Source organism: Acomys minous (genome assembly GCF_964271855.1).
Source record: "Acomys minous genome assembly, chromosome: 6".
Classification (NCBI taxonomy): domain Eukaryota; kingdom Metazoa; phylum Chordata; class Mammalia; order Rodentia; family Muridae; genus Acomys; species Acomys minous.
Genome location: NC_140487.1, coordinates 66,935,387 through 66,951,040, shown reverse-complemented (window position 1 = coordinate 66,951,040; position 15,654 = coordinate 66,935,387). Strand labels below are relative to the sequence as shown.

Below are 15,654 nucleotides of genomic sequence, written 5' to 3'. Positions count from 1 at the left end.
TGGAGTTCCTGTGAGCTGCAATTTTAGAGACTAGATGAGAAAAGCCAAGGAGTCCTCATATAACCTCATTGTCCTGGGCCTGGCTGCTTGTCATGTACTCTTGCAGTGGCTGCTGATGTTGGATTTAACCCTGCTTCGTTGGTTTGAGACCAACCATGAGCATCACTTTATCAATGCCTTATGAGTCCTGGTGAGCTAGACCTTTTTCCTACTTTCCTCAGTGTCTTCTTTTGGCACAAAATCATGACCTTCAAATACCCTGCCTACTATGGTTAAAGCAAGGTCAACTTCTATCGCTTGAGTTTTGGTGTGTTCTGGGGCACTTTGTAAAAAATTTTTACTTAGAGCCAACAATAGCCCGATGTCCCATGGCCTTTCCAATGATACAGAAGCATTCCATACTGCCTTTCAAGCTGACAACATCATTCTGTATTTCATCTCACTGCAGGAAGTTGGTTGCCTTTCATTTTATGTCTTCTTTCTTCTGGGATGCTGATCACCTCTTTGTATAGACACAAGAGAAAGAGGAATGTATATGTGGATGGTAGGGAGAGATGTTAGGGCAACAGGCTCACATCACTGCCCTGAGTCCTTGGTATATTTTCTTGTCCTTTGCCTAGTTTAGATGGTGGCTAGCCTCTCCTGTCACTTCCAAGTGTTCTTCTCTGACACATTCATGGCTGCCTACCCTTCTCTCCACTTTATTGTGATGCTCATGTCAATCCCTAGGGTGAATCAGACTTGTCAGACAATGTTTGCAGAAGACAGTGTGTGTTTAGAGAGCCCAGGGCCAATGATCAGGAGTAACGGGGAAGTAAGGATGCTTCGGAGGACCTTCTTTAGCTAGCGCTCCGTAAAAGAGTTGAGTTTTATATCCTTAAAGATTTCTCTACTTTGGTACCAACTTAATGAATATAAACTAACATTGATTTTCTTTTTAAAATGTAAAGTAAATTATTTTAATACATTATAGAAACGAAGACAGGGGCTTTATGTTTGGTAGGAGTGTTATGATATTCCATTTCTATATGGGAAATAATTTATTTTTTATATTACACGAGCATGCTATATTTTCCTGTATTTAGGACCTGGTTGGGGCAAGATGGGCATGGAGACCACTTGTTTCTACTCTCCAAAGAACAAAGCCCATGAGGAAATCATGGCTTTACCTTCTTGGCCCACTTCGTCCACTTCTTAGCCACAGTTAGAGCTTTCGTTTTCCAGATATTTGTGCTTTTTGGATGGAGAGCCTTTGGAATGTCAAATCCACAGCAGCGGTTTGTTCTTTGCTATGTTGTGAGTGACTAGTGACTGGAACTAGCCCATAATAAACACGAGTATTTTGAAGATGATTGACTAGCTTCATTCACTAGTCTGAAACTGAGGTCCAGACTAAAACAGTGGCTTGTCTATGCTTTTTTTCAGAGAGTCTGTGACATTGCTCAAGCCATTGCTGTTCCATGACCCCAAGCCAGCCTCCTAAAGATCCAGTCTCACCCTTCATTCCATAAATTGCATCCCTCGATCTGTGAAATTTTTTACTTTCTAAGCTTTCTTATTTTGTTTGGACTTGTCTCTTTAAGACCATTTCTAGGGGATCTGGAATCCAAATGGGTAATACTTGATACCACTAAATATTTTTCTACTTCTTACCAATCATGCCAGTCTACTTTCATAATCTACTGTCACTCTCTCTTTTACCTAAAGCTACAAATTGTTTTGTGCTATTTCACATGTGGGTGTCAGTCGTTATCCAATGGAAGGCTGGCTTTGATGGTATCACTGTGAGTTACATGGGGTCAGGCACCATCTTTTGTGTTTTGGAGATGACAACATCAATTCTTTTTAAAATAAAACGAGTACTTCTTTTTGGTGATATTTTTAGCTATAGGATGAGTGTCTGTTATATTAGTCCTTTAAAAATAGATGTCCTTTTTGACTAACAGAACCTAACATCATTATATTTCTCTCTCTATATCTATATCTCTGTATCTCTGTATCTATCTATTTATCTATGCGTGTGTGTGTGTGTGTGTGTGTAGCCTTAGCTGTCCTGGACTCACTTCATAGACCAGGCTGGCCTAGAACTCACATTGATCTGTCTGCCTCTGCCTCCCGAGTGCTGGCGCCACCATGGCAGTCTATCTCATTTTCTTTTAATAACTGTATGTTATAACTAATTCTATCCTCATTTTATAGGTGACAAAACTGGTGTCATGATTCACTCAAGACATAATCAGCTGGTAAATGATCCAGATGAAAGAGTTCCAGTTTCTTTTTTACTTTAGCTTTGTTCTCTTGACATCTTACTAGGACACACAATACCATGCTAGGATTATCCTGTGAAATAAATGATTAAGATTTTAATAATTTCAAACACATGAAGTAACAACTTATATTTCAAACTTGATAATATGCTTTGCTTTGGAGCTAAGTTCCAGTCTCTTGACAGATCACAATTTTCATGATTTTATTTTCTTTAAGAACATAAAAATAGTCAAGATGTGAAGCCAACCTAATGACCACTTTTGCATAAATAGACAAAGAAAATGTAACATAAATTTGCAATAGAATATTATCTATATACAGTCATCTTTGCTAAAGAAAAATGAACCTGGAGGACATTCTGCTAAGAAAATAGTCTAGGTACAGAATGACAGATGATCCTCTGAGATATGAGGTTTGGAAGACAAACCCAGAGACGCAGAGTAGGACCATGGCTATTAGGAGATGAGGAAGAGGGGAAATAGAGAGACACTTAGCAAGGGGCACATGTTTTAGTTAGGCCTGCCTGTTAGATTCTGCTGATCTAACTGATGTGCAGCATGAGGTCCACACTTGGTACTCTATTACACACTTGAAATTTACTAGGAGAAAAGAGCTTATTTTTCTTGGTACTAGAGAGAGGGAAGAGGGATAGAAGGGAGAACATTATGTGAAGCCATGGATTGTTAAATAACTTGATTATGGTAATCATTTCATATGCATACACAAATAAAATGTAAATGTAAAGTTTTTAATTTGCCTATTATAGCTCAATAAAATTATATTATTTCCCATGTACCTTCTGGGATTTGATTTCTTTACCTTTCTGTGGACAATTTAATTTGTGACAGGTGTAAGGCTGCTTTGTGTTTTAGCAAGAATACAAATCTGGAGGCAAATCTCTGTTCTTGAATTGAATCCTATGTAATTACATCTTTTATAGTTTGCATTTTCAGAGTTGTAGCTGGGGTGTGTGTGTGTGTGTGTGTGTGTGTGTGTGTGTGTGTGTGTGTGTGCATACACGTGTGGTCTTTCAACTATGTATTATGCTTTGATGTGGAATCAACTTAGAGTAAATGTTTGAGTTGATGGAATGTAATATATGTGCATGACTAACCATAGCTCAAACAGTATAGAAAGATTCACCATCATTAGCCCCCCTCCTGCCTATAATCAGTAATTTTTTCATACTTTTTAGTTGTTCTGGTGATTGCTTTCACTACCTAGATAATAGTGATCAATGCCTGCTACTTGGTTAATGAGGTCAAGGTTACATTCTTGTAAAACACAATTCAGCCTCACATTTGTCATTATAGAGTAGTAACTTTTTAGCTTGGTATTACCTCATTCACCCTAAGTTCATTCCTTTCTATTAAATTTTATTAGCTATATTTTAGTTATAAAACCAACTAGTCATTGTATTCTGCTAAAAAACAAACAAACAACAACAACAGCAACAACAAAAAACAAAACAAAAAAATCACCCCCAAAACTTGGCTTAATTCTGCCCATGACATAAGAACGTGAATGAGAGTGAACTAAAATGTAATTAAGGAATTTGTTTGATGGAGAATATTTCAAGTGAGGCAGCTTTCATGCTGTGGTGTTGTTGCTACTCTCAAGTTGGGAGAGACAGAGAGAGAGAGAGAGAGAGAGAGAGAGAGACAGAGAGAGAGAGACAGAGAGACAGACAGAGAGAGAGAGACAGAGAGAGAGAGACAGAGAGAGAGAGACAGAGAAAGAGACAGAGAGAGAGACACACAGAGAGAGACACAGAGAGAGAGACAGAGACAGAGAAAGACAGAGACAGAGAGAGAAACAAGAGGAGCAGGGAATAAACATCTAAACATGCAGTTTGGGAAGGTGTGAGCGAGTTTATAATTGCAGATAAGGTAGGCTGGAGAATACTGTTGTAGAAATTAGGATTGGATATGGAGTACCCTCCCTCCTGTGTTCCTATAAGACACATGCTACTCCATGCAACATGAGGGGTGGGGTGTTTAGGAAGTGCCTGGACCATGAGGGCTCTGCTTTTATCAGTGGTGGATTCATAATTTGATGGCTTTATTGGGAGGTGCTGATGACTTTTGGAGGTGGGGTCTAGTTGGAGGAAGTATATCACTGACGATGTGTTCTGGTGATTATACCTTTACCCACCTCTTGTCCTCACTTTTTTCCGTTGGCCACAGGTACACAGCTTCCCTCCACCACATCTTTCCACCATGATTTTTTCTTAGTGTTACCTCAGACCCACAGCAAGGAACCCACAGACCATGGATAAAACCTCCCAAAACAAACCTCTTCTCCTTTAAAGTATTACTTTTAGGCACTTCAGCATTAAAATGAAAAAAAAAAAAACTAATGTAATTAATATCCATCCCACAGTAAAACACAACAAATAAGAGAAATAGGAAGTATGGCTAGATCTGTTAAATAGAGTACATTTCTTTCTGCTTTTGCCAATTATTAGTAAGATTAGCATCAACCTTTTCTAACATCTATTTAAGAAGTAGAAGAGGATGTCTTCCATGATGGCAGCAGCCAGATGTGCCATATGTGAGTTGTAGACAGTCACTGTGGATCTAGTGAGCAACCTCGTGGCTGACTCTAAAACACCAGTACATAGATGTTTCCCAGATGGTAGAGGACATCCTGGGAACTGGGGATGGACAGTTCCAGCACCGCTCCCCCATCGAGGCTGTCTCCCTAGTGCAGGAGTCCTTCACGGTCAGGTCCTGGACTCCTGGAGCTCACCCAGCACTTTCTGCATACTAGAGGGCAGATCCAAGGTTCCAGCTCTACCAACCAGATCTCAGATTCCTACTGCTTCCTTGCCAACAGCACCTGGATACCAGGGACAGTACCCCAGCATCCAATACATGGTTCCACTGGTCCCCCTGGGGAGACCAGCTGGGCAACAAGAGCATACAGGGCCTGGGTTCAAGACAGCAGAGCCCAGCTGAATCTAAGTGTTGGGAATGTAGTGTCTTTTTGGTAAGAAACCTGCAGTAGTGGCTGACTCCAAAGTGCCATCTTGTTCTTCCTGACTTCCTGCCATCCTGAAAAGGACTCCAGACTCCAGAGATGTACAGATGCAGCCTTCAGTTCAGCTCTACTAGTTGTCTGTCTTGAGAAGACTGACAGGATCTCACTGCATCACAAAAGCCTGAGAAACCCAGCAGCTTCCTGGAACAAACAGCCAACTCCACAGACAACCAGAAGGCTAAAGACCAGTGTAAGATCACAACCAACAAAAAACAGGGTAATATGGCTCCATCAGAACTGCCCTTCCCTAAAAAAAAACCCATTGGATATTCTAATGCAACTGAAACACAGGAAAATGACCTTAAATTTCTGCTCATGAAGTTGTTAGAGGTTTTAATGAGGGAACTAATAAATCCCTCAAAGAAACACAGGAAAATACAATCAAACAATTCAGGCTATCAAGGACATACAAGAAAATATCAAACAGGTGAAGGAAATTAATAAAATGGTTCAAGACCTGAAAATGGAAATAGAATCAATAAGGAAAACACAAACCGAGAAATCCTGGAGATGGAAAACTTAGAGAACAGGAACCACAGAGGTATGCAACACTAAAAGAATACAAAAGATGGAGGAGAACTTCAAGTGTAGAAGTTACAATTGAAGAAATCAATATATCTGTCAAAATTATTAAATAAAAAAATCCTTACACAAAACATTCAAGAAATCAAGGACACCATGAAAAGACAAAACCTAACAATAATAGGAATAGAAGAAAAAGAAGATTCCAGGCTCTAAGGACTATAAAATATTTTCCAGAAAATCATAGAAGAAAATTTCCCCAACCTAAAAAATACAAGACATTTAAAGAACACCAAATAGACTAGACCAGAAAAGAAATCCGTCCTGCCACATAATAATTAAAGCACTAATTCTCCAGAACAAAGAAAAAATATTAAAAGTGGCAAGAGAGAAAATCCAAGTAATGTATAAAAGAAGATTTATCAGAATCATGCCTGACTTCTCAACAGAGACTATGAAAGCCAGAAGGGCCTGGGCAGATGTCATGAAGACACTAAGAGACCACAGATGCCAGCCCAGACTTCTATACCTAGCAAAGCTTTAAATCACCATAAAAGATGAAAACAAGATTATCCATGAAAAAACCAAATTTAAACAATATCTATGGACAAAAACCCTACAGAAGATACTAGAAGAAAAACTCCAACTCAATGAGGTCATCTACACCAAAGAAATCATATGATATAAATAACTTCACAACAGCAAAAACAAATGGACAAGCACAAGCACGCAAATACACTATCACCACCAACACTACAATAAAAAGCAGTAACAATCATTGGTCACTAACATTTATCAATATGAATGGAATCAATTCTCCAATAAAAAGATACAGGCTAACAGAATAGATGTATAAACAGGATCCAACATTCTGCTGCATACCAGAAACACACCTTAGCAACAAATACAGACATTATCTCAGAGTAAAGGGCTGTAATGAGCTGTTTCCAAGCAAACGGACCCAAAAAGCAAGCTGGCATAGCCATCTTAATATCTAATAAAATAGACTTTCAACCATAATTAATCAGAATAGACGGAAAAGGACACTTCATTCTCATCAAAGGAAAAATCCACATACACACACACACACAAAAAGCCATCTCAATCCTGAACATCTATGCCCCAAAATACAAGGTCACCTGCATGTATAAAAGAAACATTATTAAAGCTTAATTCACATATCAATCCCCACACCTTAATAGTGGGAGATTTTACCATCCCACTCACCAATGGAGAGGTCATTAAAACAGAAACTAAATAGAGAAATAGTGAAACTGACAGAGGTCATGAACTAAATGGGCCTAATAGATATGTACAGAACTTTTCACCCAAACACAAAAGAATATCCTTTTCTTCTCACTACCTCATGGAACCTTCTCCAAAATCGACCACATAGTCGATTGCAGAGCAAATCTCAACCGATACAAGGAAATTGAATTAGCCCATTGTTCTTTATCAGATCACTATGGATGAAAGCTGGACCTCAACAACAGAAATAACAGAAAGCCTACACATTCATGGAAACTGGAAGCTGAACAACTCCCTGCTCGATGTGGAAGCTCACTGTGGCCTGCTTTTTGATCACTTCCCCGTGATGGGACTGCCTTGCCAGGCGACAGGGAAGGAAGATGAACTCAATCCTGATGGGACTTGATGAGCAGGGGTGGGTAGGTAGGGGGCTCTCCTCTTCTGAGGAATAGGGGAGGGGAGGGGAGAGGGAGGATGGGACTGGAAGGAGAGGAGGGGAGGGGCTAGAACAAGAAGGTAGAGTAAATAAATTAATTAATAAAAAGAAGCAAAATAGTAATGAGAACTTCCCCACTCATTAAGTGAGGTTTCTGCTTGAACCCACCCATTTCTGAATTCTTTTCCCTTAGGAAGCATAATTTTACAACTCCCTCTATATATTTGCCCTTTTTTTTTGGCAGCTGCCAAGATTTCAAGCCTGCCTGCCCTTCCCTCAGGCATAGTTTCTCTCTTCTTTGAACTTAATGAACGGTCCTGAGTTTTCTTACTGCGTCACTCCCTTTTAAATATATTCCCCCCCCCCCAGCCCACAGCAATACCATGGATTATTCCCATATATTTGCACTAAAAGCACAGGATTTAAAGATTTAAAGTCTGATGTTTCACATTCCATTCCATGCTTTGATATTTACTAGTTAATAGTAATGTTTTAGCCTCAAAATGTGTTTTGTAAAGGGAGATATAAAATGATAACTTCAAAGGCTTGCTGTGAGCATAGCACACACTGGATAGCAGACCCCTGCGCCATGTGATAACAGCCCATTTTTTTGCCATCGTGATGTAGTGTGGACATGGACAAAAATAAGACATAGGCTCCCAGTGCACTGCATCCCAAACTTTCTACTTAGGTAGTTTATTTGAGTTTAGGGAGTGGGTAAGCTCCTTTAACCAGTGGCAGAGGAGGCCAATGGGATGCAGAGGGAAACACAGGACATCATCTCACGGTTTCCTTAGTGGCTTTCTCAATCCAAGGTACATATGTGTAAAGATTGGTGTAGATACCAACATCCCCTCCCATGAAGTGTCCAACTTCAATTCCCTGGAGCTTGCCTTTACAAATGACAGTAGCTACAGCCACCTCCTGCCAGGGAGGGGAGGGGAAGAAGGGAGGGAGGGAGAGAGAAAGAGAGAGAGAGAGAAAATTAAAAATTTAAAGCAATGCTTGTTTTCACAGCGTTTTTTTTCATAGCTTTAATAAATAAAGATCATCTGTAGGAAGGACTATGACTGAAAAAATGCAGGCATCATTGTTAAATCCTTATCATATCCTTAGAAATCACTTGGAAATTAAAATGCATTGTGATTAAACAGTCAGCTAGACACATACAAATAAATGAAATCTGAACATAGACAAAAAGATTACCCCAAAAATTCGGCTGAATACTTTCACAAATTTGACACATAAGGAGTTCCTGTGACTGCTCCCTTGCTCAGTTTTCTTGCAGTCTCTGTCAGTCATCACTGGAGCCTCCAGATTCTGCCTTAAGTCAGGATGCCTGCCTGAGGGAAAAAACAACAGCGGGCTCAGCTCACGACTGTTACTTATCCCTAGTCCTGACCACCTGTATGTCAATGGCATTATTTTGTGTAGAAAGATGAAAAAGGAAAAAAAAAAAAAAGAAAGTTTTGTGTTGATGAGAATTAACCCTGCAGATTCTCCTCATTTTACAAATGCTGTACCAGGTGCACATAGTAGCACTTTACCAGTATGAAATAGTCTCATGTGCTTTTGAATGCAATTTTCTTTCTACTCTGTATCTACAAATGATCTGATTTAGGCTCTCTAGGGATGTCCTTTATATGTGAAATGAATATGTCTGTGCCCGCTAGTGTGTGTGTGTGTGTGTGTGTGTGTGTGTGTAGGGCAATTGTCTCCTTAATGCAAATTGTGTCTGTGACAATGAGGTATATAGCCTCTATGCAGTCAGATGGCCCATGGGGTCCAGCTGCTAAAGTCCTGCAGAGGCCAATGGAGGTTCAGCTGACACCCCGGCAACAGAGAAGCACTGGGGTTCTAGACAGGTCTCTTTTTCTAGAACACTCCAGTAGCTTTGCCCTTTGGCCTTGAGCCACATTCTGCTTCATCTCATCTCACAGCTCTGAGGACACGGATGTACCTCACTAAGGGCGAAACTGACGGCTTTATTTGCTGTGGACGGTGCACTTACCATTGTTTTCTTGGCTCCAGTCCAAACCTGAAACTATGCAGACAGTGCCTGGCCGGACATTGTGGGTAGCTACGGGAAGAACCTGGACTTTGTGGTTGAAGGTGGCAGGCTTAGCTAGTTTAATAAGCATGAGGTCATCCTGTGGGGCTTCGTGGCTGTAATTCCAGTAGCGGATGATCTGGATGGGATAAATTGTTTGCTCTGTCCCATCTCTGACTCGGCTCCTGAAATTTCCCAACATGACCCTCAGATTTCTGGAGGAAGAAGAGATTGGAAGAAATCACTATTACTGTCACCACTTCCACCATCACCACCACCACCCTATCATCATTACCATCATCATCATCATCATCATCATCATCATCATCATCATCATCATAACTCACCACCACCATCATAATTTTGGGTATTAGATGCTACAGTGTGCAAGATACTATGTCAAGTGCTGTGTCTATCTGAGTTATCTTTTACTCACAATAAGTCTGTGCCGTGGATTTTATGTTAATTCCCACTTTACAAACAGTCATAGTAGTAATGTACTTGTAGTCACAGTAAACAATCGAGTCTTTAATTACTGTTTTTGAATATAGTGCAGGGGGCAGAAAAATAATGAATGCAAACATTAGTATTCGGCCCTCTTTGGGCCTCAATTATCCAAGTGGGTAATTTCCATTTTATTGGATGTATGAAAATGAAATGAACAGAACGCTGAACAGCAAGGCAACCACCAACTCCCCCTTTCCCTGTATTTGAAGATTTGGAAGGTGATGTGGTTTAAATCAGTGAGCTTTATTCTCTGCTTCTAGACAATAGGAAGTTAGAGAAAGTATTTGGAGAGAGAAGGCTGACGGAGTATTTATCTTCCCAGATCCTTTCCAGGAGCATTGTCACAGATTGTTTTAACATCTTTGGGCAAAAGTCGCTGTTCCTATCCTATAGTATCTTCCTGCAGGGCTCACTGTTATTCTGTTAGAATCATTCTTTCCTCTTAGGATAAGAATGGCCACTGTCTTTCCTCATTATTTCTCCTGTTTGACATGGAACGATCTCTTTACAATTAGTTCCTTTTAAAAATTCTTTTTAATTTACTCAGTTTATGAACTTGAATCACCTGCTGAGCCCCTGCTTGATTAAATATAATCATACTTCCAGCTGAAAAAAAAAACCAACTAAAAAACCTGATGGTGCAGCAATGGAGGTATAGCATGAAACAGAGTCTTTCAGAGTATGAGGTGGAGACATGTTGATTATATAGGAACTTTAGCATCCTCTTCCTAGGGTGCTTTCCAATAGATGCCAGCAGTGCTGTTCTCTGGCTGTGAAAACTCAAAGTACCTTCAGACTTTCCTAAACAAATCTTGGAGAAAAGTGGTCCCTGCTTGAGAACCACTGGTCTAGGATGAGCAGAACCCATCTGGGGAGGGGATGTTCAATACTCACGGCAAATAACAGTGTGATGGGGCCAGCACCCAGCTGGCCTTGATGAGGACACCCACACACGGGTTGAAGTTAGACTTAAGGTACACTAAGTAAGGAGCATGGTCCTCTTTCTGCACATATGGCTGAGTGAATAAAGCTGTTCCTGAGAAAACAAGACCACAGCAGTGTCAGAGTAAATGAAACATTCACATCTTCCCAGCAGAAAAGGAGTGCACATGATCTTAAAGGAGTAATCAATTGGCTAGGGATCTCTTTTGTAATAAAGATATAAATTAAAGAGACACACTTTATACAAGACATAATGCTGGCAATATTGGTAAACTTTATTCTAAGAAAGGGTAAAATGTGTATGACATATTTACTGCTTATAAGTTGATTTTATTTTCTTGGAAAGCAATTTAGAAATAGGCATTAAGGACAGAATTCTGCTTAAAAATGGGCAAGCTTGGATGCAGGCAGAGTTGACACCCAAACTCTGCCAAGACAGGGTAAGCAAGTCCTCAATAGTTCCTGCCTCACAAATATGTCTGTCAGATATATTGGACGAGAAGGCTGAAGATGATGCTTTGCTGTTATAGTTTTGGGTGACTGTTCAGGCAGCAGGCTGTCTCTGCCATCTTCTCATTTGGGAAGCTGCTAACTGGCAATCCCTGTATACTTAGGTAATCAGTTTTATTCCTTCTCAAGTCTCTGATGGGGTTGAAGACCAGATAGTTTAGTTTTACAATTAAGCTTAGTTGTTTAGGGGTTGAGATATTTTTAGGTCTGGATAGATGTTTTAAGTTGATAATCATGAGATATGATAGATATTGATTTATATTCAGAATTTTATACTCACCAAGATAGAAATATGTTTTCTTTAAGGCTGCCAAGTACGAATAGCCAAAACACTATGAATATACCATATATATAATTCCTGATTGTTTCATCGTTCTTCTTGATGTAGATAGTTTATTGTACATAAGTGTAATCATACAAATGCATACATAAAAATATTTAATAAAAAATTAAAAAATGGCAAAAAAGACTTTAACTTGTTCATAACTTGTGGTTTGAGGATTCTAACAATAGTAATGCATTTTAGAAGCCATTATAAGATGTAGGCAAAGGTGATTAATACGTGTATTCATTTTTAGCAGACCTTCAGTAGTTAAACTTAGAAGGATAAATATATGTAAGTTAGACATTGAAGTAAAAAACACACACAAGCAAGTGGAATACATCAAAAATAATAGTAGTGACATCTGAGTTAAGAATTAAAAACAAGTTTAAAAAGCAGTGGAGTATAAAAGAGAGGTCTGGTGCTCTTTCCTAGGCTCTCGCTCGCTTTCTGTTGACCCTTCCACATCTGGGCCTAAACCTCACCTCGGTGAGACCATGCTTAAAAACTTCAAAGCAAAGAGGACAAGTTATTAATAAAGGCAAGAAAGTTTGAGCTCTATATTAGAGGTTGGCTTAAGTAGCTTGCCAAATCTCAACCCAGTTAGTATGTGACATGGCCCTGGCAATAACAGAGTGGTGGGAAATTCTTTAATCCAACTTTTATGGAAGCAGAGACTGACTGCAGAAGGAGAGATGGAAGTATTAAGTCTCTTGTTCCTGCCTTGACCATTTTCTGCATTCCAAGTTATGGGAAAGAGGGGGAAAGTAGAAGTCAAATTGGCTTCTCTGTTCTTATGGCCACACTAGGACTTTCCCAGAGGGCAATGGGCCTCATATTTCACAATAACCAGGGGGAACACTCATGATTGAGGGTTCTCCAAGGCAGAGATATGTCATAGCCTATCCAACAGCTTACCACTTAGGGAAGACTGTTTTTGATAAGCTCTTGGATAGGGTCTAAGTGGGGAGACCCAGAGTCTACTCATAGTAGAAGGCTCCTGCACACCTTTCACGCATCCATTTCACCTCGCCGTGTTCTACATTAACCCTCAGTTTAATGGACAGAATAGGGAGCCTTAAGTACGTACCAGCTAGGATGGCCAAATAGAAAGTGAGTTTCATGATGGTTCAGCTCTTTCCTTGCAAAAGAAGAGGCCGGAGTCTTCTGCCCACTTGTCTCCTTAGGAATTCTACCAAAGCCAGCAGATTTGGCTAGGTAGGGGCACTCGGTGGGATCCGGAAAGGGCTCTAGGAAGAAACAACAGGTGAAGAGTCCGGATGGGAAGACCGCAGAAACAGGAGACTATACTTCCCTTGGGACTTTTCAGGCAAGGGAAAAGAATCTTGATTTGTTGAACTTCTGAATCCAACTTCCTCTATACGCTATTTTCCTAAAAGGTCCCCAACCTATAGCTAGTTCAACCACTTGGAAAGAGTTATCTTTCTTGCAGAGTTTCTGATGACAGAGCTATGAGAAACAGGATTCTCTACCTTGCCTCAGGGAGAGCTTGTCCTTAATGGTTTGCTCTGAACCCCATCATGGTCACTTAATGCTTCCCTTAGCCCCTCCCATCTTTGTTACATCTGGTCACTGTTTCATCACTCAGTTATCATCATCAGCTGAGCATTTTTTGGGGGTCCTGTTCAGCATCACTAAGCTGAAGAAATGAAAGTTTTCATGGAAAGTTAATTATCTTTGACAATTGGAAAATGGTATACATTTAAGATGACATTGAATCTAAGATTTAATGTGTTGATGACAATTCAGAAGGCAGACTCCTTTAAGTGACTTTTACATAATGAAATAGTGATTTTTGTAGCTAACTACATGATCAAAATCAACATTCAGTACTAGGGAGAACATACTAAAAAAAAAAAAAAAAGAAAAAAGAAAAAAGAAAAAAAAGAAATAAGAACATCAACACAAACAGCTCACATTCTTTGAACAGTTACAGAATTCAGACACAAACCAATGTCCTCTCCCTCTATGAGTGTCTAAGTCTCTGCCCTGATCCTTTTTCTCCTGTTTTCCTTTTCATTTATTTATTTAGCCCCTTTACATCCTGATTGAAACCCTGTCTCTCCTCTCCTTCCAGTCCCACTCTCATACTCCCCTCATTCCATTCCCTCTCCCCTTGTCCCCCAAGAATGAGAGGTTCCCCCATGAGTACCAACCCACCTGGCTATATCAAGTCCCAGCAGGACTAAATGCATCCCCTCCTTCTAAGGCAAGACAAGGAAGTCTTGCTAGGGGAAAGAGATCCAAAGCCAAGAGTCAGAGACAGCCCCTGCACCAATTGTTAGGAGACTCACATGATGACCAAGCTGCACATCTGCTACATATGTATAGGGAGCCTTGGTCAAGCCTGTGCATGCTTTTTGGTTGGTAGTTCAGTCTCTGTGAGCCCCCATGGGCCCAGGTTAGCTGACCCTGTAGGTCTTTTTGTGGTGTCCTTGACCCCTCTGGCTCCCTCTGTCCTTCTTCCCACTTGTCTACAAGACTCCCCAAGCTCAGCCTATTGTTTGGCTATGGGTTTCTGCATCTGTTTCCATTAGATGCTGGTTGTAGCCTCTCAGAGGACAGTTATGCAGTTATGCTAGGCTCCTGTGTGCAAGCATAACAGAGTTTCATTACTACTGTCAGGGGTTGGCTCTCTCCCATATGGTGGGTCTCAAGTTGGGCCAGTCATTGGTTGGCTTTTCCCTCAATCTCTGCTCTATCTTTATCCCTATACTTCTTGTAGGCAGGACAAATTTTGGGTCACAGATTTTATAGGTGGCTCCTCACCAGTTCCCTGCCTGTCTGGTCCTCCTGGGACACAGCCAGCTTCATTGTCAGATCCACAGAAGTTGCCTATGTTTTCTCCACCTCCTCCTCCTTCTTAACTTCTCTTTTTAATTGAAAAATATTTTCATACAATGTATCTTGATCATGTTTTTCTCCTCCTCTAATTCATCTCAGATCCTATTCACCTCCTACCCACTCAACTTTATATTCCTTTTCTCTCACCTTAAAGAAAAAGCAACCCAAACCAACCAACCAGACAAACAAACAAAAAAGCCAACAAACAAAGCAAAACTCAAGAAACACTTCCCCAACACAAACTTCCCCCTCCTCACAAAAAAAAAAGGAAGGCAAAATAGAACAAAAATACCAATAAGACAAAAACAAGCAAACAAACAAACCAAACAGAACAAAAGGAGACAAAAAGTCTACAGAAATATCATTGAGTTTGTTTTCTGTTGGCCAACTACTCCAGGGCATGGGGCCTACCACGAAGTAGGATTAATACACCAGTAAGACTTCATTGAACTTATTTTGCCAGTGGTTTTCAATTGCACATAGCTCCTTGGTTAGAGATGGGAACCCTTCACTGGGACCCTGGCAGACCTTGTGTGTGCGGCCATAATATTTTTGAGTTCATATGTTCATCAATCCTGTTGTGTTCAGAAGACAATGTTTCCTTGGAGTCACCCATCCCTTCTGGATCCTACAATCTTTTCACCTTCTCTTTTGCAGGCTTCCTGACCCTTGAGGGGGAGGATTTGATGGAAACCTCCCATTTCAGGCTGAGTACTCCACGGCCTCTCACTCTGTGCACATTGGTCAGTTGTGCATCTCTGTGTTGGTTCCCATCTACCACAAGAAGAAGCTCCTGTGATGGTAGCTGAGCGAGGCACTGATCTGAGTCCCATCCTGGCATGGACGTGGGAGGTCCCTGGTAGGGACTGTTTCTTGGAACTGGCAGCTGACACAGAGGAAAAGAGATAGGCTAGAAGGCAACCGTTTCACCATTTTTGAGTC

The 15,654-nt window shown here is 40.5% G+C and overlaps 2 protein-coding genes across 2 annotated transcripts; one reads left to right on the top strand and one right to left on the bottom strand.

Annotated features, from left to right (window-relative positions):
• On the top strand, positions 1-847 carry TAS2R5 (taste 2 receptor member 5; the record flags this gene model as incomplete). Its single annotated transcript, XM_084785680.1, is given in 4 exon segments — positions 1-157; positions 160-265; positions 268-282; positions 657-847. Coding segments are annotated over 4 exon segments (435 nt in total). The 5' UTR covers positions 1-34.
• A 7,349-nt stretch (positions 848-8,196) lies between these two features.
• PRSS37 (serine protease 37) lies at positions 8,197-13,392 on the bottom strand. Its single transcript, XM_084787244.1, has 6 exons — positions 13,341-13,392; positions 12,938-13,097; positions 10,968-11,109; positions 9,528-9,781; positions 8,723-8,859; positions 8,197-8,440 (listed from the first exon to the last, which is right to left on the bottom strand). The coding sequence occupies exons 2-6, from the start codon at positions 12,969-12,971 to the stop codon at positions 8,294-8,296; spliced, it is 714 nt and encodes a 237-aa protein (XP_084643370.1). The 5' UTR covers positions 12,972-13,097; positions 13,341-13,392; the 3' UTR covers positions 8,197-8,293.
• Positions 13,393-15,654: the final 2,262 nt, after the last annotated feature.

Excerpts from the sequence above, each read along its gene's own strand:
- PRSS37 (XM_084787244.1), bottom strand. The coding sequence starts at position 12,971 with ATGAAACTCACTTTCTATTTGGCCATCCTAGCTG. Across the intron at positions 9,782-10,967 it reads CCATCACACTGTTATTTGCC|AAATCTGAGGGTCATGTTGG; the intron begins GTGAGTATTGAA and ends TTCTTCCTCCAG. Across the intron at positions 8,441-8,722 it reads TATTCAGCCGAATTTTTGGG|GAGGTGGCTGTAGCTACTGT; the intron begins GTAATCTTTTTG and ends CCTCCCTGGCAG.